General features: G+C 30.8%; 3 protein-coding genes across 5 annotated transcripts; 2 read left to right on the top strand and 1 right to left on the bottom strand.

The window, feature by feature from the left end:
- Positions 1–482: 482 nt before the first annotated feature.
- On the bottom strand, positions 483–1,776 carry LOC123896588 (putative phytosulfokines 6). Of its 2 annotated transcripts, none has more exons than XM_045946962.1 (3): positions 1,638–1,776; positions 1,424–1,497; positions 483–810 (listed from the first exon to the last, which is right to left on the bottom strand). In XM_045946962.1, exons 1-3 carry the CDS (start codon positions 1,732–1,734, stop codon positions 703–705), a joined length of 279 nt encoding a protein of 92 aa, XP_045802918.1. In that variant the 5' UTR covers positions 1,735–1,776; the 3' UTR covers positions 483–702. The 2 variants fall into 2 exon arrangements, with proteins under 2 accessions (XP_045802918.1, XP_045802923.1); XM_045946967.1 differs by having other exon boundaries at positions 1,650–1,767.
- A 7,728-nt stretch (positions 1,777–9,504) lies between these two features.
- LOC123902666 (peptidyl-prolyl cis-trans isomerase FKBP17-1, chloroplastic-like) lies at positions 9,505–12,220 on the top strand. 2 transcript variants are annotated; one of them, XM_045952444.1, is made up of 4 exons: positions 9,505–9,830; positions 11,027–11,149; positions 11,508–11,624; positions 11,929–12,220. In XM_045952444.1, exons 1-4 carry the CDS (start codon positions 9,537–9,539, stop codon positions 12,052–12,054), a joined length of 660 nt encoding a protein of 219 aa, XP_045808400.1. In that variant the 5' UTR covers positions 9,505–9,536; the 3' UTR covers positions 12,055–12,220. The 2 variants fall into 2 exon arrangements, with proteins under 2 accessions (XP_045808400.1, XP_045808401.1); XM_045952445.1 differs by lacking the exon at positions 11,508–11,624.
- A 6,983-nt stretch (positions 12,221–19,203) lies between these two features.
- On the top strand, positions 19,204–22,229 carry LOC123924424 (fructose-bisphosphate aldolase 6, cytosolic-like). The gene is made up of 3 exons (XM_045977310.1): positions 19,204–19,347; positions 20,416–20,643; positions 21,072–22,229. Exons 1-3 carry the CDS (start codon positions 19,320–19,322, stop codon positions 21,890–21,892), a joined length of 1,077 nt encoding a protein of 358 aa, XP_045833266.1. The 5' UTR covers positions 19,204–19,319; the 3' UTR covers positions 21,893–22,229.
- The last annotated feature ends 722 nt before the right edge of the window (positions 22,230–22,951 follow it).

Genomic DNA, 22,951 nt, shown 5'->3' with positions numbered 1-22,951 from the left:
ATCAAAATTTGTAGGGTTTAATTGTTGGAGTCTGCCATGCTGGATTGTATCGTTGCTTGATGAAGCAACATTCATTGATGAGATAAAAATGACACAATTGTGTAAATATATATAAGGATATTATCAGAAATTATATTATAACACTTTTTTTACACATCACTGTATATTGTTACATATATACCATAAACATTAATACTTTATACTAGTACTTGTTTTTTTAAATTTTTTCTTATTAATGGGAAACATGTTCTCTTTGCTTTTCTTTTCCCCACTCATCTTAGTTTGGTCAGAAGACTAGACACCTTCAACCAAATCATCTTCCGTTGTATTTTGAAAATCAAGAACATTATCATATAATTTTAATAGAATTGTGATTAACATTTGAATATAACTATTCCAAGTCAGATGGTCAATCCAGACCCGATGTCGGATTATTATCTGTAAGCTCTTTTTTGTCAAAAAATTATGCAGAAGAGAGTTAAGACCCAGAAATCATTCCATTCACTTACAGTATATAACTAGGTATAACCCTAATAAAATTGAACCATTTACATATTAAACAACCTTCACAACTGAAGGACAGAACATGGATACACCTTTCATGTATAATTATTGGATTTAATACTTTATTATACATTAGGGACTCATATGTTCAATTGTAACACTGCATTTGAACTAAGGTGAACAGCACATTAGATTGATTCAAGGCTTATGGTGTTGGGTGTAGATATAATCCAAGTGGGCTTCTGCAATCATCCTTCTTCTAGAGCATTCTTCCTCATTTCCATAACACTCCTCTAATCCCATCAGCTACACAAAATTTAATCAAATTAGAAGAGATAACGAAAAAAAAAACATTTTGAGGAGTGCTAGCAACACACTCTTTAATAAACACACTCTAACACACTCTCTTCTATTGGTTAAAATTTATATGGGTCCCATAAAAATTATATGGGTCCACATTTTTTTATGGGACCCATGTGAATTTCAACCAATAAAAGAGAGTGTGTTGGAGTGTGTTTGTTAAAGAGTGTGTTGCTAGCATTATTCTTTTTTTTTCTTTTCTTAACCCTTCGATTTTTAGTTTAAGTAACTTTGATAATCTAAAATTCGGCAAAATCATGACATTAGACTCAAGTAGATAATAAGCTTCTCTAAGACGGATCCATCGGAAGAACTCGAGTTCATTCCTAAGGGGAATAATTTTTTGCCAGACTTTCCTAATCTCGCAGCTGAACTCTCTAGATTATCAGCCCCCTTCTCCTTAAAATCAGAGGGCTAATGTCAAAAAAAAATTCGGCAAAAAAGTAAAGAAAATTTTGTAAAAAATTAAATTGTTCCCATCTGAATTTGAAGTTGCATAAATGAAAAAAAGTAAAATGTAGATAGAGATGAAGGATGAAAATATTATGTATATTCTTACTTCTTCCATATCTTCTTTCATTTCTGCGGATGATTGAGCAATAGTGTTGCCAATGATCTTTAATTCCTTTTCACCTACATAATTCAAGTTTTGTTCCATCCTCAAAAATTAGTTTACAGGGGGAGATGAAGTGACCAAAACAATAAATACAAAAACAAATATCACAATTCTTCAAAAATAAATAAATATCATAATACAGGCCCATAATACTTACCATGTTTTGAAACTTTTTGTGGTACAAGAAGGCGAGCAGAAGCAAAAAAAGAAGAAAGAATGAGAAGAGAGAAAAGTAAGAGAATTTGATGCTTCATTGGAGATAGCTTTGCTATAGAGAGGAATCAAAGGAAAATAAATTTAGGAAACATATGTAACTAAAGAATGTAATGAAAACTTTGCATATATAAATAAAGCTAGTTATGTCAAAAAAAAAAAAATAAATAAAGCTAGTTAAAAGGAAATTTGAGTATGAGTCACGTGGAGATTCCGAAATGTCCACTACTTATGAGCACCTTCACGGGGACCCACCCGTTTACTTATCTTATCTACTAGTATGTATTCACCTTCGATAAAACATAGCGGATAACTGATAAATTAGCTTACAGCGGATGAATTCATAACAAATATTTTATACGTTAATTTTTAGTTTATAAGTATGGAGTGACATATTTAGTAAAAAAAAAAAAGTATGGAGTGACATAAAAAAGATATATTTAATTAATATTTTATTTTTAAGTAAGATGACAAATGTAAAGTTGAAAGAAAAAATGATAAGTTATAAGCTCAGAAACTACTTGAAATAGTGTTTGAAAATAAGTTATAAACTAGTAAAACAATCTATAAGCTTTTTTTTAAAAATTGTTACCAAACGGATCTTTTTAAGCCAATGAACTTATAAGCTACAAGCTAGCTTATGTGTCTGTCCAAACAGAGCCTGAGATCGACTATTCAACATAACAATGTTTCAGAATTATAAGAGTGGAAGATGCTACATTTCCACTTAAAATCCTAATGTTTTAGGTATATAAATAATCTCTCTTATATATTGAATATTTTTCTCATCCATATTCAATGTGAGATTTAAATATTCATACTTGAAATTCAACGATTGTGAATTTTCATATTTTACAGTTGAAGATTCTGGGAGAGCATCAGAAGAAACAAGACAATGATTCAGAACCATAAGAGAAGAAGACGTCACATCTTTATCCGAAGTTTTTTTTTTTTGGGCTTTATAAATTTATAGGTCACCTCATTTATAAGTCATATATATTTAACATTCTTCTAATTCATAATTAATGTGACACTTAACCACTCACATTTGAAATCCAATAAAATCAAAAGCGTGCCTAGTAAATTTGTTGTCCAACACTCGAAAGTGTGTCTAGTTCGATAGGAATGAATTCTCTCAAAAAATATTTCTCTCAATTTTTCTCAATTTTTACATCTCAAATCCTTAATTAATTTTACTCCATTTTTTTTAAAATTTTTTTCAAAATTTCAATATTTTTCTTTTTAACTAAATTTAATGGCTTAAGATTCCACGTTACTCTCTTAATTTTTTTACAATTGAGAGATGTGCATGTTAATGTAATGTCTAACACTAACATCTCATATTAACGGTGTGTCATACGACATTAATATGTCTTGTGATCTATGTGTTCTTAAATTATTAATGGTGTGTACTAATTTGTGTTTCTTGTGTATTTGTCAGTGGTTCATAAAACTTTAAGCATAGTATAATAACATTAATCTACGTATATTGCTAGAGTCTTCTTCATTTTTCATGTGACAAGAGCATCTCATCATTTTCAATGTACAGTGAAGAAACCACCATTTATCTCAGTATGAAGACACAAGATAAAAGGATTGTCATTTTCATGGTGGTCCAAAATGGAGCTAGAAAACAAAATGAATTAAAGTTAGCATAGTCAACATTAAAATATGGGTGTGTTAATAAATTTCTAGGTGACCCTACTTTCTGATTTCTTCGTATAGTCAATGGAAAATTCAGGTATAAGTGAAAAAGTTGAGAGGATAAATACGTATATATGTTAGTATAAAAAGAAAACGTATATGTTATGTTATACTTATACATGTAGTGGATGTTCAGATTTCAGAGAGCACCCATATTCCATTTCTGGATTTTTGACAGCTATGTGATCCCAACTTTCATTCAGATTCGTTTAATATTCCCTCCATTTTAAATATAATTAATATAGTTTAAAGTTTTTCACAAAGATTATTATTTGATATCAAGTTTCTTTGTTGTGATTTTGAAGCATTTCCTCATACTCCTGACAAGTATTATCAAAGCTGCAATTCAGCTTGGTGGAGGAGTGAGAGTGGATCCTGATATTGGATCAACTATAGGATGTGGAAATTCATACTTGGGGGAAAACTGTTGGGTTTCAAGTGTGAGTAGTCAGGTCCCACATCGATTGTAAATGAGAAAAATGTTAGATTTATAAAATAGGTGACACATTAGCCTAATGCCTTAAGGGTCCGTTTGATGCGCAAAATATGATAGTGACATAATAGGATATAAAACATGATAAAAATATGATAATATATAAACATAATAACAGTTATCCTATCATGTGTTTGGTGCACACATGATAATTATCATATCATGTTCTTTTTTATACATACCTTGTAAAACAATTATTTTTTGTTTAAATTACTTTGTAATACTTTAAATTTTATAAATAAAAAATTTAAATAAGTAATAAATAATTTTATAGAGTTTTAAATAAAAATCATAGCAAATAAGCAAGTTAAAAGTTTTATATGAATCATGATCGAATAAATAACTCAATTATATATGTTAGATAAACTAAATAAATATATAATATATCTTATATGTAAATAATAAAATTACCATTGTAAGAGAATTATATTTAATTTGTTATAAAATTTAAATTAATATCTCTATTTTTCAATTTTTAATAATTATTTTACTTTTAAATATTATAATTTTAGTAGAAATTTGAATTTTTAGATTATATAAATTACAAAATTATCCATGCGAGAAAATCGTGTATATATTTAAAAATTAATCATTTTATTTTTAATTTAATATCAAATTATTTTATTATTTATTTATTTTGGTTAAGTATTATCTTAAAAATTATTTTATTATTTATATTTTATTAATTTTCATTTTTCATTTTAAAATATACTTTATAAAACACATCAGTAAATTATTTTTCTATCCTATCTCGCCAATAACCCAACTCAAATTCATGATAAACTTTTTAACTAGAAAGACATGATATCATAAATTTTAGGATAAACTTATCATATCTAGGTGTCTCACCAAACACTGAATTGAGACAGAATATAATACAATTATCCTATCTTGCGCACTAAACAAACCATAATATTTTGGGTGAAGATGTGATGTCTCCCTCTCTTATGGTCATGAAGAACTAGACTCGATGTTTTTCATGAGCTTCCTCGGACTCCGCATATGCATATTGTAATTCAATTATAATTTCATATTTCTAATTGCTTTAAAAATATTTGGATTTAAGAACATTAAAATGTGTGTTTCTTATTTTCATTATCTTATAAGCAGTGTTTTAAAAAATCCAATCTAACCAGCCGGTTAAGCTGGTCCGATCATGAATCGGAGGGTTAGTCATTTCGGTCTGACTTGTACCGGGTATGTAGTTGAACCAGTGCAAACATATGACGGTTCAATAGAAATGGGAGGAATCAAACATGCACCCTCATATTGCAAACATGCAACATGACCACTACACCACCATTCAAATTGTGATACTTATACACATTTTAATTTTATATTTAAAAGTACAATTTTTTTCCTTCAAACTCAAAACTTTAATTGCATGAACAACAATTTTTTATTAAAAATAAAACAAAAACAAATTCTGTTATTGATATACTAGTATATGCTTCAAGCATTTAACTCTCATTTTAATTTATAATCTTTTACCTGTAAAAGGAAGGTTAAATTGCTCCTAGGCCTTCATTGTGATGATGTGGCACTCTAAGAAAATGTTTTCAATTTTTGTTAAAATCTTAATATTATCTCTTTTAATTTATTAAATTAAATCTAAAAAAACTAATACATTATATTAAAAGGTAATAAATATCGCTAATGACATCAACTTAATGAAAAAGAATACGGAAAATCAATCTACCCACACCTTATGAAATAAATACATAAGGTCAATAAATATAATTAGGGAGGTTATTATGCTATGTGACTTAAAGAATTTCATAGACATAGTAAGTATATATAGATACTAAATAGCATGGAGATTTTATAATATATATATATATATATATATATATATATATATATATATATATATATATATATATATATTGAGACATTTGCAAGAAGATAACAATGACTTAAAGCTCATTCTATTTTTAATATCCATGTCCATTTTTCTTACTTTGTTAAGGTTCAAATTGTTCAAAGATAACAATGGAACAGATCTTGGGGATGTGAATTGTGATGATTTAGCAACACGTCAGTTTATACGTAAGTAATTTAGTTATACTTAAACTAAGGGTTTTGTATATGTAATGTTAAAAAAAACAACACATATTTTTGATTTAGCAACACGTCAATTTGTATATTGATGGCAAGAAACTCATTCGTAATTTTTGCAGGGATATCATACCTTTGACTGTCAGTGTCACTATTGTCGTGAGTTACTACTTTGTGTTCATATATCTTCCATTAAGCATAATGCATTATTATTTTGAACCCTATATAAATTTTTTAAAAACAATGGCTCTTAACTTTGTTTCTTTTTCTACTAAACATACTGATTATTCTTTGGCATTTCAAGTTGATAAGAATATAAATGGAAATCTCAAATCGATTGTATTAAGTATTTTAGAAGATATCACGACAATAATTAAAAATATAGACATGTATAGATCACACTTCTATACAATTTTTTCATACTATATATTGTTCACACTTACTTTGAGTGTTTGGTTAAAAAAGTTAATTAATCTCGCATAAGAGCTTATAGAAACTGCGGTAAACTTGCATAAATTAGTGATGATAAGTTTCGACCAATATTGTAAGATAGCTATATGATGATGGACTTCAACTCTGGCAGCTCTGGAGTACTACTAGGATTCATTAAGCAGCTCTAAAGCATGACCGTGCTCGTGCATCTTAGATATCATCGTTAGAGAAATTTTTTGGGAGGTAATATATAGAATAGATAATGTATTATTTCTCTTCATTTTTTTTATTAATTATGTTTGACTCTTAATGTGTTAAAAATATAATTTACTTAAAATTTTAATTTGCAATATAATATTCTTATACGTTATGATCTCATTCTATTGTTTCTTTTGAAGGTATTGACTATGTATCTATTGTCATGAAACAGTGTCGTTAAGAGCTTTAATATGTAGTACTAACTTTATGGTTATTTTGTAATAGATAATTTTTAAGTGATTCATATTAAACATAATGTATTTTTTTTTTTAATGTGAGCCACATTTTTTAGATTTAATTTTTCCATTTATTTTACTTTAGTAGTTTTTTTTTTCTTTTTGTAATTAGTCTTCCTTTGTTGAATATGAATTATAATTATTATTACTAAAACTAATTAAATTCAAATATATGAAATCAACATCCAAACTTATATATTGGTGACAAAAATATTCAAGTTTATATTATAATAAAAATAAACTAAATATTCAAGCAAATATTATTTTCCACTTTGTTCCGTGGAGAACTTTGTTCTACAGAAACGTGGCCCGTCCTAGAGCTCTTGTCAACCTCTGGATTGCTTGTAATGGGAGGTTGGCAACTCGTGACAGATTACACAAGTTTGGGATTATTGACACAACTTGTTGTTGCTTCTGCAGTGCTGATGAAACTCAGCAGCACCTTATGTTTGATTGTAATGAAACAAGAGATATTTGGAGGAAAGTCCTTGAATGGATTCAGATTGCTCATTATCCACTGGGCTGGTGTCAAGAAGTGGAGTGGATTATGAAACAGACTAAAGGTAAAGGAGGTCGTGCAAAGATCCTAAAATTGGCCTTCACTGAATGTGTCTATGAGGTTTGGAGGTATCGAAATGATATTAGTTTTGGTAATGCTGTACAGAACAATCATACTGATGAGAAAATTATTGATACTATTGTCTATAGGGGTTGGACCAATAGAAAATTAAGGACATGCCTAGCTAAACTCATGATGTAAATAGTCCTTTTCTTTAGTTGTTTCTTTTGTCGTTTTTGATCCTGTGGGCTGGATCCTTGCGATCGCCTTGTACCTTTGGTTTTTGAATTAATCAAAGTTTTCTTTTTGATTCAAAAAAAAAAAAAATATTATTTTCCACCAAGTGAATATGTGAGAAGAGACTTAAAAAAAAAAGAGAAGTAAGTAGAAAAACTATATACAGTAACTTAAATTGCATGGAATAGAGTAAGCGTTTATGCTATTTTATACGTAATTTTCAAAAAATGAGATTATGTGATAAAAAAAAAAAGCATGTATGTATGCATTCCTCCAACTCTTATTGAAAAAATAAAATAAAGGATACATCAAGAATAAAACGCAGAGTGATATTTGACTATACAATTGCAACTCATATAAAGAAAGCTAAAATCTCATACGATTACACCATTAAAATAGAATATGATGCATCCCTTCAAACTTATAAGATATTATCAAAGATCTATTACATTAAAATAATATAAACAAAACTACGATATAAATCAATAAAAAAAATTAATATTTTAAAAAAATTTATACATATACTAATATTAAATATAATCATATTTTAAATTATTATATATTTAACTATGGTTATACTTAATTATTATCACAACTATTATTTTTCATTTATAAAAAATTTTAATTATATATTTTAATCGAACCCGTGCAGCGCACGGGTTTACCCCTAGTATTATAAAAAATTTTATAATATATTGTAATTGTGATTAAAAACATATATATATTTTTAATACAATCGTTTGGAAATATTTGTGTAGCAACTAAAAATAATTTTCTTTTAAAAAAATCATTTTAATATGACATAAATTTGTTTAGTTATACAATACATAAGTTATGAATTTGACGAAGAAGATTATTGTGTTTAGACACTGAGTCATTCAATTTGACTCGATTTAATACCTATATAGTTTTATACTGGAGACTTGTTTATCCAGCATGAGTTATCCGGTTTTATCCGATTTAGTCATGCGGTTTGACAGTGATTCGACTAATGAACCAATGACTAGATGCAATGCTCGAACCATGGCTTAATTCGATCAACTTATCCTCGTCAATTTTTTGTGTTTGAAATGATTTAATTTCGAGAGAAATTTAGAGAAAAGTTGGAAGAAAAAAATGAGAGTAGTGAAAAGTGTTATGAGTCTTTTAAGTAAGTAGTGCAAAACAAAAAAGTTAGAGTCCACAGAAATGCAAAAATTAAAATTCCAGGAGATGCACCTGCACCCCCTCACTTGTTAACAGCACCACCCATGCCAGTGACCTAACTCTCATTAATTCGATGATTGGTCCAATTTTTAAAATATCAATAAAATTTAACTTTAAAATTATTCTCTATATCATATTGCATGAATTTGGAAATAAAATATGTGGTAATAATTAGAGAATTATAAAACATATCATGAGATCAAATTGACTACATAAAAATAAATTTGTAAAATAAAATAATTAATAAAAAAAACACTTGTCAACTTAATTACAATTTTAATATTTTCGAGAATGAATGTGATAGCGAAATATATTTTCAGAGACCAAAATGATGCAATCGATCCTCACCTGATTTTGTAGAGTTGAGTTATACCGAATACTCAATTCTAAGATGGTATCAGAGCCTCTCCACACCCGTTGGACCACCTGTTATCAGGTTCGCAATCGGACCACCACTATTTATATCAACGCACCAAGTCTAATAATGCTGGACGTAAATGGAGTGTGTTAAGAAGTCTCAGTTGCGAGAAAGCCTGAATATGTATTTTATAAAGTTGAGTTAAACTCGATACTCAATTATCGAGAAGAATGTACAAAACGATTTGTTATGAAACATGTTAAACAGCTTTATGGATTCATTTTCTTATTACAAGAGAGAAAATGAAGATGATGATAATAGAATGTTGTGTCTCTAGAAGTACAACACGTGTCTGTGCCACTCTCCCTCAAACAAAATATCCATGTAACATTACAAGAAGACCTTTATCTTTGTCTCTCATCTCCACCACTTTCTCTGCTTTAATCTTCTCACTTACTCCTCAACCTTCATTTTCTTCTCCATCATCTTCTTCAAAATTTCCAATAGCTGATTTTTCCGAGCTCCCAAATTCTGGTGGTGTTAAGGCTTTGGAACTCCTTGTTGGTTCTGGTGAAGTTCCTGAAGATGGTGATCAGGTATAAGTATAATTATTCTCTCCTTCAAATTAATAGTGCTATATAATATAATTGTTATTGTTGTTTTATAAGATAAGGTTTTATGTCTTGATGGATTTGTTTTGTTTTTTATTTTTTTTATTTTAACCCTCCTATTATGAGAAATTAGTGGATAAAGTCTGATCAATGATTGTTTCGGTCTGAGTTCGAACTTGGTACTTTCAAAAGATTCAACCCTTGATGGAAGTTAATTAATTTGATAGGCTCTTTTAGCTAAATCTAAGAAACTATGGAAAATTAAGCTAAGTTTAAGGAAGAATAATATAAACTATCTAAGAAACAAAACATAAATTTTCTTCATTTCATTCATTAAGTTAAAATATGTCCAAGACACTACATTTATACTACGACTAAATGGATAATGACCTAAATGGACCTAAAGGCCAAACAAAGCACAATAAAAAAATAATTAGAATAAGAGCCAATTAATATGAATATGAATTCTTCGCCTAAATTATTCTAACTTAGCACCCTATCATTGCCAACGGGTCCAGTGAACGTTGTCCTCAAAGTTCATATGTAAGTCTCGAGGCTTACGAGCTGGACGAGTGTGTCGCAATCTAAATTGGGTTGTGGTGAGACTTGGGACATAATCCATAGCATATAAATTGGCCCATTGACTTGAGTTCTGTTCCTGCAAGGATTTATGGGGGTATGCACTTCGCTACATAGCGTTCTAGGTCTAAGTCTTAGAGTAAGTATGTAGAAAGTGATGGTCTATAAGAGAGACTAGGGTGCCTATATATAGGGCTTGGCGTAACAGTATAGGGCGAGAAGTCCCACGATCTAGAGCTTAACGGCTCCGTCTTTTGGGGGATTTATATCCCATGTGGCGATCTTCTCGACCCTTAACCCCTTAGGGTTAGGAGGTACGGTTGCTCCCCCGGCAGATTGCTAGACTCGTTCCAATGGGCCTAACCCATATTAGGCAAGTGGCCCACTTAGGTGGTATTGGGCCTAGGCGAATATGACTCTGGTATTCCGCCCGGTACAAGTTCAACCACATTAATTGGTTTTGTTTTGTTGTTAGAGTGTGAGAATTTGTTTAGGATTTTGATTTATAGACTAATGGATAGGTTAGGTGTGTAAATATTTAATTTTGCATTATTATTCATTATGACTCTGTTATGATCTTATAGTATGTTGTTATATTGAAGGTTGAGATTCATTACTATGGTAGACTAGCAGCAAAACAAGGATGGCGTTTTGATTCAACCTATGATCACAAAGATGAGAATGGTGATCCTAATCCTTTTGTCTTTGTCCTTGGCTCTGGAAAGGTAATCTTTTAATTATTTTCAAATGTTGGAATATTTTTTCTTCTCAAAATTAAGTTTGAAATTTTGGTATACAAGGTAATCTTTGGAATTTTTATTTGTTTTATTGGAATATAGCGCAATTGGTTAGTGAAAGAGTGTTGTAAACTCTGATCAAAATCAAGTTTGTGATTCTAACTAATTTTTATTTTTTTTTTTTTTTGAGAAAGGATTCTAACTAATTTTTGTTTCTTCCAAAATTGTATCTAAACATTTACTCACCACAAACTTTTGAAAAGCTGTAATTAAATGAATTCCTATACTTTTATCATGTCATATACTAAGGAAGAAGTGAATCATATCAGACTCAAATGCTTTCTAGGTAATTTCTGGAATTGATGTGGCAGTGAGATCAATGAAAGTAGGTGGTATTCGTAGAGTCATCATACCACCATCACTTGGGTACCAAAACACATCACAGGAACCTCTCCCACCTAATGTAAGAATCCTTTGATTGATTTTTATACATAATTGAAAGTTTTTTCATCATATATACAACCAAGGTTTACATTAAGAAGACTATACATGTCCTAACTCTGAAGGTTACAACCAAGCCTACGCCTAACTCGCGCCCTAAACTTGTCAACTGGCTCATACGCCTATGGCGAGCCTAAAACCGGTTAACTTGTGATACAAGTCTATACCCGCAACATACACAATGCTAGCATAATGTACAATTTGAAATGATTAATCTATACAGTACTGATTTTTATTGTATTCTTTTATCTTGTTCCAAAAAAAAGTTCTTTGACAGGCAGAGGCTGTTCACTACCATTTTTAATCCAACTCGTCTTGCAAATGGTGAAGGCTCGACTTTAGGAACACTTATATTTGATATTGAACTGGTTGGTCTGAGGCATCATCAGTGATTTCAGACTGAATCATCCAGCCATCTACAAAACAAACAAACAATCAATCTTTCTTTTATGGCCATTTAAGGACAACTTTTCTCAAAAGAGATTTATATTTAGAGACAAATAGTGTGTAACTCTATTTCTCCACTATCATATGATTTTTGCTGAGTAAACCATCAAATCAAATTAGTCCCAAATGATGTTAGGCGCTCTTAAATAGATTTCCGACTTTATGAATATTTTAAAATGGCCTGTGACTCTGTTAATTTTTACTCATATTAGTCCTCCTCGTATGCTAAGGATTAAATTGATAGTAATAGGATAAACATAGGAACCAAATTGATACTAAGTTGTTAAAATACAGATATCTAAGGGTCACACTCTCACCGACACACTCTCATTCATTGGTCCACGTCATCTATTTTTTCCAATGTCTTACTGTTAACCGGTCAAACAAGTTAGTTTTTTTATTGGCTTAATTGCACATTTAGTCCTTTATCTTTATTTTAGGTTTCAAGTTAATCCCTTATCTTTTAAAAGTTTCAAATTGATCCCTTTTCTTTTCTTCCGTTTACTAAGTTAGTCCCTCCCGTCAATTTTTTGACTAGCGCCGTTAGATTTCGACACATGGCAAACGGAAAACACACAAGGACAACCACATGGGATTAATTACCCAGTCATGTGCCACGTCAATTTCTTTTAATTTTAAAATAAAAATAAAACAAAATAGCTTTTCACATCCAAAATTTCATCATTTTCATAAAAAATTCACAAACCTTCATAAAGCTTCAATTCATTTCATCCAACAGCTTCAAAACACTTTTAGAAGCTGAAATTCATTGAAAAAAAGCAAGGAAATTCATCAAGAAACGTCTAGTTCGAAGTTTATAGTGGTTAAGAAAAAGCTTGAATCGGTGAGAGCATCTCCAATAAGGGTATCTAAGAGAGTTTCATAGACTAATGATACAGTACCTTATTTTTTTTATCATTAGAGTTCCATGACGTGACACATAGGGTATCAAAATTGATGATACTGATACCTTAAATAAGGTACCGTATCATCAGTTTAATATTATTATTAGCTTCCATATATGTCAAAATATTACAGTTGACATTCAATGATCAGATCTCATTTTTCTTTTTTTACTATAGGAATATTTTATTTCTTTGTTGCCTTTAAATATAGAAGGAACCACTTGTTATTAATGTATGATACTCAAAAAGTGGTATCACTATTGAAGCAAAAATACGTATGCATAAATATTACATGACATTATAAGGACCACTTGTTAGTAATGTATGATATCCAAAGTGGTATCACCATTGGAGATGCTTTTAGAACGTTTCATAGCTAGGTTTCACTTGATTCATGATCTAAATGTTGTTTTAAAACTTTTCCACCGATTAATTTTGCTTGGTTGTGGCTGAATCGTGTTTTGCCATTTTTTATGTTCTTGAAACTTTTTCTTCGAAATTTTAAACCTAAGCTTCCACTAAGAAATATAAGTTCAGATTCATGATCAATGCGAAATTTCGAGTGAAATAGCATATTCATTTGTAGATTTTGAGGTCCGGAAGTGACCCCGGCGGTGGCCTTCTCCATGCACCCCCCCCTCTTTATTTCTAGCTTTTGTTTTATTTTTTATTTTAGAATTAAAAGAAATTGATGTGGCACATGACTGGGTAAGTCATCTCATGTGGCTGTCCACGTGTGTTTTCTGTTTGCCACGTGTCGAAATCTAACGACGTTAGTAAAAAAGTTGACGGGAGGGACTAACTTAGTAAACGGAAGAAAAGATAAGGGACCAATTTAAAATTTTTAAAAGATAAGGGACCAACTTAAAGCTTAAAATAAAGATAAGAGATCAAATGCACAATTAAACCTTTTTTATTTTATAATTATTCACCATTTATCACGATCTTCTATGCTACAACCCATTACCCAGACGACCCATCAAATTCTCTACCATAGTTAATGCAGAGGACCAAGTGGGATAAACATTCTCCTAGATGAAGCAGCAGGCATGGGTCTGTAGAACTTAAAAAAGAGATGGTTGTGGTGCAAAGTACTTTTGTGCACTTTCGTCACTCGGCTCGCGCGCAACTCCGCCCCCGTTATGTTATGGAAGAATTGAACTTATTATCGGGGTGGTTATTCAGAGCCAGCGGCTGTCGGATGTTGTCCCACAACAAAAAGAAGATTGCTTCGGGGCTCATTGTGGCATGACTGAATGTAGAGCAGTCCGCCCCTACTGCGTTTGATCAATTTTGGATGGGTTTGTACAAATAAATGAAGTTGTTCAATTTTTAAGAGACATAATCCAAATCCTCTATCAAAATATTTGTTTTAGCCACTACGTTTTTGTTGGAAGAGAAGAACAAAAAACTGGAGGTGAAGAGGTTGCGAAGTGCAACCGACGACGGAGGGGTTACAAGGTGACCAGCAGTGGAGGGGTTATGGCGGTGATGCTTAATGTGGTGCTTCTGAGACAACATTTTATGGAGGGGTTGGCTTTGTATGGACAAGGGCGACAACAACACTCATTTAAGGGAAATGCTAAGGAGTGCCCTCATTTTAAATAGTAAGTTTTGTAAAATTTTTATGAAAATTAAATGTGGGAAGTAACACATTGAGAATTGAAATGTTTTACTTTTTGAATTTATATTATTTCTTTAAATGGAATGTTTAAAGAGTGTTCCGCATACACTCGTTAACAAGACCCACAAATTAAAACTTCTCGGAGATTGAAAACCGCCAACCAAGTTAGAGGTTGAAAAAGTTGACGACATGGAACAATGAATGAAAGTGTGTTAGTGGGAGTGTGTTTCTAGCATTACTCAGGAATTTAATTGATACTAGCTTGTTCAAAAAAAAAAAATTGATACTAAGTGGTTAAATGTAGGTATCAACTTGACATTTTAATGCAGCGAGGGATTTTTTTTAAAAATATTACGTCAAAAATTTATTTGAGAGGTCCTTACAATTTTTTTTAAGAAGCTAAATTAACCCATCTAAATTGACATTAAAAAGAATTGAACCTGAGACTTTAAGGAGGAGCATACTCACTGGTCCCAAGCCAATACAGGTCCTTACAAAATTAGATAATAATTTGTTAGTTTCTTTTGGCTTTGTTCTACCTTATAAGTTATATAAATATCAATGTATTGGTATATTAGATCATTAAATTAATAGGTAAATGAATATTTTTTTGAACAAAATCATTTTCTTTCATTTAAAATAGTTATTATTGAATTTTTTTTATCACTCATAATAGTCATTATTGAACTTTTTACCACTTATGTAAAAAAAAAAATTTGAATTTTTTTATCACTCATAATAGTCGTATTCAATTTTTTTATGAAAAAATGTAAAAAAGTTAGCACATATAATGCTTATAAAACATTGAATTTGTGTTTTTCTTATGAATTATCATCTCTGAAATACAATGATCGATAAATAATTTTTTATTTATCAAATAATCGTTAATTTATTAATTAATTGATCTAATGTACCGTTAAATTGAAATTTTTCATGTGTCGTAGAAGCTCCCTTTCAAGTGGTTTCAGTGACATGAAAAATACTTTTTACAATTCATCAATATCAACAAAAGATATGATTGAACAACAAAAGACATTCTCTTTAAATCACTTTGTATGATTTAAACGTTATTCTTCAAGTTTGGATGGAGATATAATTAATTTAACTTGCAATTCTCTTTAAATTATTTTGTACGATGACATTTAAGAAAATTTCTTTGTCTTGTTTGATTACTTAATTTTTTTTCTGGCTTTCACCATCAGTTTAATCTGATTCAGGGTCAGTTTTGACATTAAGTGGTTTTAGCCTCATCCCAATTGCCGTTGCGAGAGATCGAAATGTGGTCATCTCCACCAAATTCAACGCCAAAAATGGAGGTCAAATGTGCCTAAAAAGAAAAAAGAAAAAAAGAAAGCATGGAGGTCAGCGGTCTTGAATTATACAGTTCTAGATAAACAAATAGTCAGTTAGTACTTGTGACGGATATGTGCATGCATTTGGCATGTCACAAATTCATAATAATGTCATTAATAAAAGAGGAAGTATATGAATAATAGCATTTATAAATCTACGCATGCTTATATGATCATCAATACAGACTATATATAGTGATTAAGCATGTATTGTCCCGTTATCATCAGTACTCACTCACTACTAAGTAGTTTAAAAATTAAATATTTATAAAAAATGAAATTAAAAATAATAGTAGAATAGATAGTTGACTTTTCACATTTTATTTTAATTCTTTAATTTAAAGACCCATTTTAGAATTTACCGAAAAAAAATTATTTGGATCACTCACATTTTTTTTCGCCTACTTGAGTCTCTGGTTTATTATAAGAAGAATGTTAACTTGTGCCCTTAAGGACACATGTTAAAGAGATAAATGGGGAAAAAATTTATTCATATATATAAAAATATCAGGGGACTAATTTAATAACATTAATTTAATATACTAACATTAATTTATTCATATATAATAAAAATATCAGGGGACTAATTTAATAATTAAATGATACCACATTGAATAAAAATTAACAATGGCAGAGGAAGAGCACACTTTGTCTTAAATGTTGTTTTATTCCTGTATTTTGACTGAACCAGAATTTTACCCCACCTATTTTAAAGTTAGGAATTTTTATCCTCCTATTTTATAATTCATTGAGTTTTGTCCCCTATAATATTTGACTTATATTTTATTATATGTAACCGACGTGAGACTCTAGTGATAAATACACGCTTATCATAGTGTTACCATTAGAGTTTGCAAGTGGCAAAATCATATATTTTTTAATTTTTAGTTCACTTAACAAGTGAAATTACTGTTTCTATTTGATGAAATCGTCAAAATGTATGTTGAGATTAAGTACTCAATGTGATTTATGATGTAACTTCCGACTACTTGTATGATAAATATGCCTTAAACTTCTTGAATGGGATTAAGTATTCATTATGTGTTTATCATATGCTTTATATATAAGTTATTGTATAAGAGGGGTTAAAATCCAAAAAATTATAAAATAAAGGGTTAAAATTCTGAATTTTAAAATAGAAGGAGTAAAATTCCGATTCAATCAAAATAGGAGGGGTAAAACTGCATTTAAGCTACACACTTTTTTTGGCTTTACCATCACTTTCATTGTAAATAAATTTAAAAATAAATAAATTAATTACTCCCTTTTTGCTTTAATTATATACATATAAGACTCTTTTTATTTGTTAATTTGTTTATCTCCCTTCTTCTTTTTTCCGATTATTTTCTTTATCCTTTCTTATAGGATATCATTCAAGGAGGATTCTAGGATGAGAGACCTTAATAGGTCTTTCACCAATGTACCATATCTTTTATTCATTGGATTAAATGGATTGAATGAGATGCATGATATTATGGTGTACTGTCAGTATTATATAATTTTCATAAAAATAAAATAAAATTTCCGATATTTTTTTTTTGGAAAAAAAGTTCCCGATTTTTCTGAAAAAAAGTTTTCGATCTTTTTCGGAAAAAAAATTTCGACTTTCTTTTCAGAAAAAAGTTCCCGGTTTTTGGGAGAAATTTTTTTCGATTTCAAATAAAAACAATTCCGGAGTTTTTTATGGAAAAAAGTTTCGATATTTTATTCGGAAAAAAATTTCGGATATTTTCCAGGAAATTTTTTTTGACCTTTTTTCTGGGAAAAGTTTCGATATTTTATTCGATTTTTTTTTTTGGAAAAAAAGTTCTCAATTTTTTCGAAGAAACAATGTTCTCGATTTTTTCAGGAAAAATTAATTTAAATTTGGACCCCGAAAAATTTGGACATAAAATTTGGTTGCGATAATCCACTAATATTACTGATACAAAATAGAGCGAAAAAAAATAAATTATATTATACTGACAATACACCATAATATCATGCATCTCATTCAATCTACCCCATCCAATTCATAAAATATATGATGCATTGGTGAGAGACCTATTAAGATCTCCCATCCTAAAATCCGCCATCATTCAAATTGTTCATTGCATTAACTGTTTTTTAATAAAAACTTCCACAAGAAATAGACTAAAACTCACCTTATGCCCCTTCAAGAACTCTCGAGCCATCACATTATATTGAAGACAGGATCCCACTAGATAAAGTGCACATTCCCACCGATCATCTTGAAAGTGTAATAGTTGATAGGGATTGTTGGGTAACGAGGGAGGGAAGTCTCGTCTATACTAGGTTCATAATACTTATACAAATGAGTTGGACTTTAACACAAAATCTTAAGGTATTTGGTTTATGAGTTATCTTACTTATATAAAGTGTTCAATATCCACAACAGATATATTACATTTTATGTGCAGGGATCAGGGTTTGAACCTGAAATATCCCATTTTATGTACTCCATCTATCCCGAAATATAAGCAAAAATGGATTAACAAAAGTTAATGTATCTAGACTAAATTTTGCACCAAATACATTAACTTTTGTTGATCATTTTTTGTTTATATTTTGGACGGAGGGAGTACAGGTGAATTTCTAGCAATTAAATTATTTTAAAAATAATTTCTTTCATGTAAGACCTCTAACATGTCACTCTTCACTAAAACATTTTATGTACTGTTGGAATTTGTCATCCTTAGTCTAGGGTGAGTAAGCTGGACATATCATTCACTTTTAGAGTAAACCTATGTTTGCAATTTAATTATTAATAATTCAGAAATCCTAATTTTTAAAATAAAAAAACCACCCATCTCTTTTTTCTCTAACTCTCCTCTCTCTTTCACCATCATTACTAGGTGTAGCTTAGTCACCATTATTAATCAATGATTTCTTTTTAGAAAATAATGCAAACCCAAAGTAATTTATTCCTATATTATTATGAAAAAAAGAAGTATATAAAAAAAAAAAATTAGAAAATGAAAATGACATGATAAGCAAAATGAAAAAGGTGGTAAGTGGAAAAAGAGGAACCCCGTGTGGGGCGTTAGTTTGAGACAGATGCAAAGGTTGAACTTATTTTGCGGTCTTAAATTCAACTTCAACCTTCAAACACATCTAGAATCTGTCTTTGCCCATTGTTTTTTACTTTTTTTTTTTCTTTTTCTTTCATTTCTTTATTAATAAATATTCTAACAACATCTTTATAAATAAATCTTCAAACTCAAACATCTCTCCTTATATACTACTTGTCTTCTCTACTTTCCAAACATCACACAAAACAAAACTAAATCATTCTTTTTCTTCTCTCTTCTCAAAAGCCACTAAGTAACATGTCTTCTTTCAAGAGCAAATATGAAGGTTAATTATTCATTCATGTTATTTTATTTTATTTATTTTCCATTTATAGAAAATGTTTTTCTTTTTCTTGTTGATCATTTGTGTATGTGATTTTTCTTTTTTGGTTGATCATTTGTGTAGATGTGATCTAGATCTTTATTTAATAATTTTAACATTGAAAGTATATCAACTCTTCTTTGGAGAACTATTTGTGAATTTTTGTTCTCAGGTAAATTTTTTAGAATTTTATGAGTATATTTATGATTTTAAATTGCAGTCGCATGTGGTCATGAGTCGCACTTATGATCGCAAAATCTCCGTTATATTGCAGCCACAATTGCGGACCTCACAATTTAAAACTATCACCATGACGATTTTTTTTTTACTTTCTTTATTTCTTTAGCATAATACTAAATGATGCTATGTGAATTGGTTCATTGTTGTTGTAAATGTGAATGAGCAAGAGAATTATTCTAAGTACCAAAAAAGGAGGAAAAAGGACAAATTTTATTTTAAGCAAGATTGTAATCTTGTTTGGGATTGGTTCCACCACTCACCACTAGATGCTAAAATGCGGGGCTCTTATAGTAACACACGAGAATGAATCCTCTAAGTTGGATATGAGAGAGAATAAAATGTAATCTATCACTATTCAAACTCATTTCATTTAAATTTATCATGTGTTTATCTCTCTTGATGAATAGTGAAAGATCACACTATACTCTATGTGTAAAGGGCACACGAGAGAATCCATTCCCGCAACACACTTAGTTTGCAGTGAAAGAATTGAAGGTTGATTCCCATGAAACGCGTATTTGAAGAAGGACGAAAAACTTAAATTTGACTAAGCAAAATTAAAAATTAATCCAATGGTAGATTGGAAATCTATAAGAGTCATGTATTGGATGAGATATGACTTTTTTTTTAAAGGTTGATGAGATATGACTTGAAAATGAGTAAATAAGTAGGAGACATCTTTCATCTTACAATTAAATTTTGTAGTGTTGCCGTTGAGTTAAATTTAACACAAATTCTAAATTGATCTGTTCTAGTTGTTAATGTTTGTAAAGAATTCAACATGAAATGCAGATGAACTCATTGCCAATGCTGCTTACATTGGCTCTCCTGGAAAGGGTATCCTTGCTGCTGATGAATCTACCGGCACAATCGGAAAGCGATTTGCCAACATTAAGGTTGAGAATAATGAATCAAACCGGCGTGTTCTTCGCGAACTCCTATTCACTGCCCCTGGTTGTTTAGAGTGCCTCAGTGGTGTTATCTTGTTCGAAGAAACACTATACCAAAAGACTGCTGCAGGTATTATCAAGGAAGTGTTAAAACTTGCATAAGCAATGTTTGTTTTGAATTTTTGTTAATTGAGAATTCAGTGTTTCCTTAATTCACTTTTTACAATCGTATTAGGGATGACTTTTACCGTAATAGGATAGACCGCCCTAATTTAGATTTAGATGATTTTGTATGCTTTCATAGGTATTGGCTTTAGGGTCTGTTTATATTGCCTTATTTATTTCAGCAATTCAGCTTATGTACTAGTATAATCACTTAGGACACCTCATTTTGGCTTATCTACTAGCATAATCACATATGAGACGGCCTGTGAGAGCTTATAAAGAGTTTATGACATGTCTATAAGCTGTTTACAGCCAGCTTATTTCATAAGCTCTCCAAGATACTTATTGGTGATGTTACTTATGACCCTTAACAATTTTTTCAATTGTGTATAGGAGTACCCTTTGTGGAGGTTTTGAAGAAAGGCGGAGTTCTTCCCGGTATTAAGGTTGACAAGGGAACCGTTGAACTTCCAGGCACAAACGGAGAAACTACAACTCAAGGTTTAGATGACCTTGGCCAGAGGTGCAAGAAGTACTATGAAGCTGGTGCAAGGTTCGCTAAATGGCGTGCCGTGCTAAAGATCGGTCCTAATGAACCATCTCCATTGTCAATCCACGAAAACGCATACGGTTTAGCTCGTTATGCAGTCATATGCCAAGAAAACGGGTTGGTTCCTATTGTTGAGCCTGAGATTCTTGTTGATGGATCACACGATATCGCAAAATGCGCTGATGTAACAGAACGTGTTCTCGCGGCATGTTACAAGGCATTAAGTGACCATCATGTTCTTCTTGAAGGCACTCTTTTGAAACCTAATATGGTCACACCAGGATCAGATGCACCAAAAGTTGCTGCTGAGGTTATAGCCCAACACACCGTCCGAGCTTTGTTGCGAACCGTTCCAGCCGCTGTTCCTGCTATAGTTTTCTTGTCTGGTGGACAAAGTGAAGAGGAAGCAAGTGTTAACCTTAATGCAATGAACAAACTTCAGGGAAAGAAGCCTTGGAGTCTCACATTCTCTTATGGAAGGGCACTTCAGCAGAGTACTCTTAAGGCTTGGGGTGGAAAAGACGAAAATATCGCTAAGGCTCAAGCTGCATTGCTTGTTAGGTGTAAGGCAAATTCAGAAGCAACTCTTGGAAAATATCAAGGTAATGCTAACCTTGGTGATGGTGCTTCAGAGTCTCTTCATGTTAAGGATTACAAATACTGATTTGTTATCAGGCTTTTGAGGTTCTTATTGTACTTGTTTTGGAGTTTTTTGCACTGTTTGCATCATGGTTATGGTGCTTTTTTGTAGGGTTATTATAGTCTTTTTATTTTTGTTTAGGTTTGTTGTGGTAAAGTATGAATAATGGCTTCAGGCTGAACTTGCTTGATTGACATTTATTTTTCAACATGGTTATGTTATGTGTATGTGTACACTTTTTCTATTACACATTTTTCACACTACTTTGCTGTGCAATAAAACAAGAAAAATGTGCTTAATACCAAAAGTTATGTGTAAGCAGAAAGTGTCTCATTTTTCAATGGTCACAATTTATTTACAAGCATTGGTGTACATGTATTTTATATTTTAAGACTTGAGGTTACACATTTAGAAAAAGAAATTTTCCTAAGCCAAAGATATTACTGTCTTGACCTTTTAGCAGAACTTGGTGACTTTGGTTGCAATCCATCAAGTATTCCAATGGATCCTAGCCATAAATTGTACCATGATGATATCACTCCTCATATGACATAAAGAAACATACAAAGTTCTCAAATATCTCAAGGGATGTGTTGACACTAGATTTTTTTTTTTTTTTTTTGACCCAAAACTATATTGTTCTTTCCCTATTTCTCATTCACTCATCTTGTTGGTTTCATTGACTACTATTTCTTCCTTGGCAATTCATTGATGATGGAAATCAAAGGGCGATGTGAAAAAGAAAGGGAAAAGGAGTACGTGGATTTTTATGAAAAAAACATTGATTTTTTGAAACCCAAAAAAAGCCACGGTCCCATTTTTCCCTCTCCTTTTCAAATTTCCACTTTCCTTTTCTCTTCCTCCTCCTTTTCAATGTTTTCCCTTTCCCCATTTTTCATATCACTTTCTTGTTCTCATTTGAAAACACAAATTTCATCCATATATATTAATACACCGAAAAGAAAACCAATATATAATATAAATACAGCCCTTCACCACAAGAATTATTCATTCCAAAATATTCAAAGTTCTCTCAAGGCAAGGAGCAAGGGAGGAGCAACAAAGGGAGAGCAAGGGGCTCTC

Source organism: Trifolium pratense, linkage group LG1, assembly GCF_020283565.1.
Source record: "Trifolium pratense cultivar HEN17-A07 linkage group LG1, ARS_RC_1.1, whole genome shotgun sequence".
NCBI classification, from domain to species: domain Eukaryota; kingdom Viridiplantae; phylum Streptophyta; class Magnoliopsida; order Fabales; family Fabaceae; genus Trifolium; species Trifolium pratense.
The sequence above is the reverse complement of the archived record's forward strand: the minus strand, read 5'-3'. Positions and strand labels throughout refer to the sequence as shown.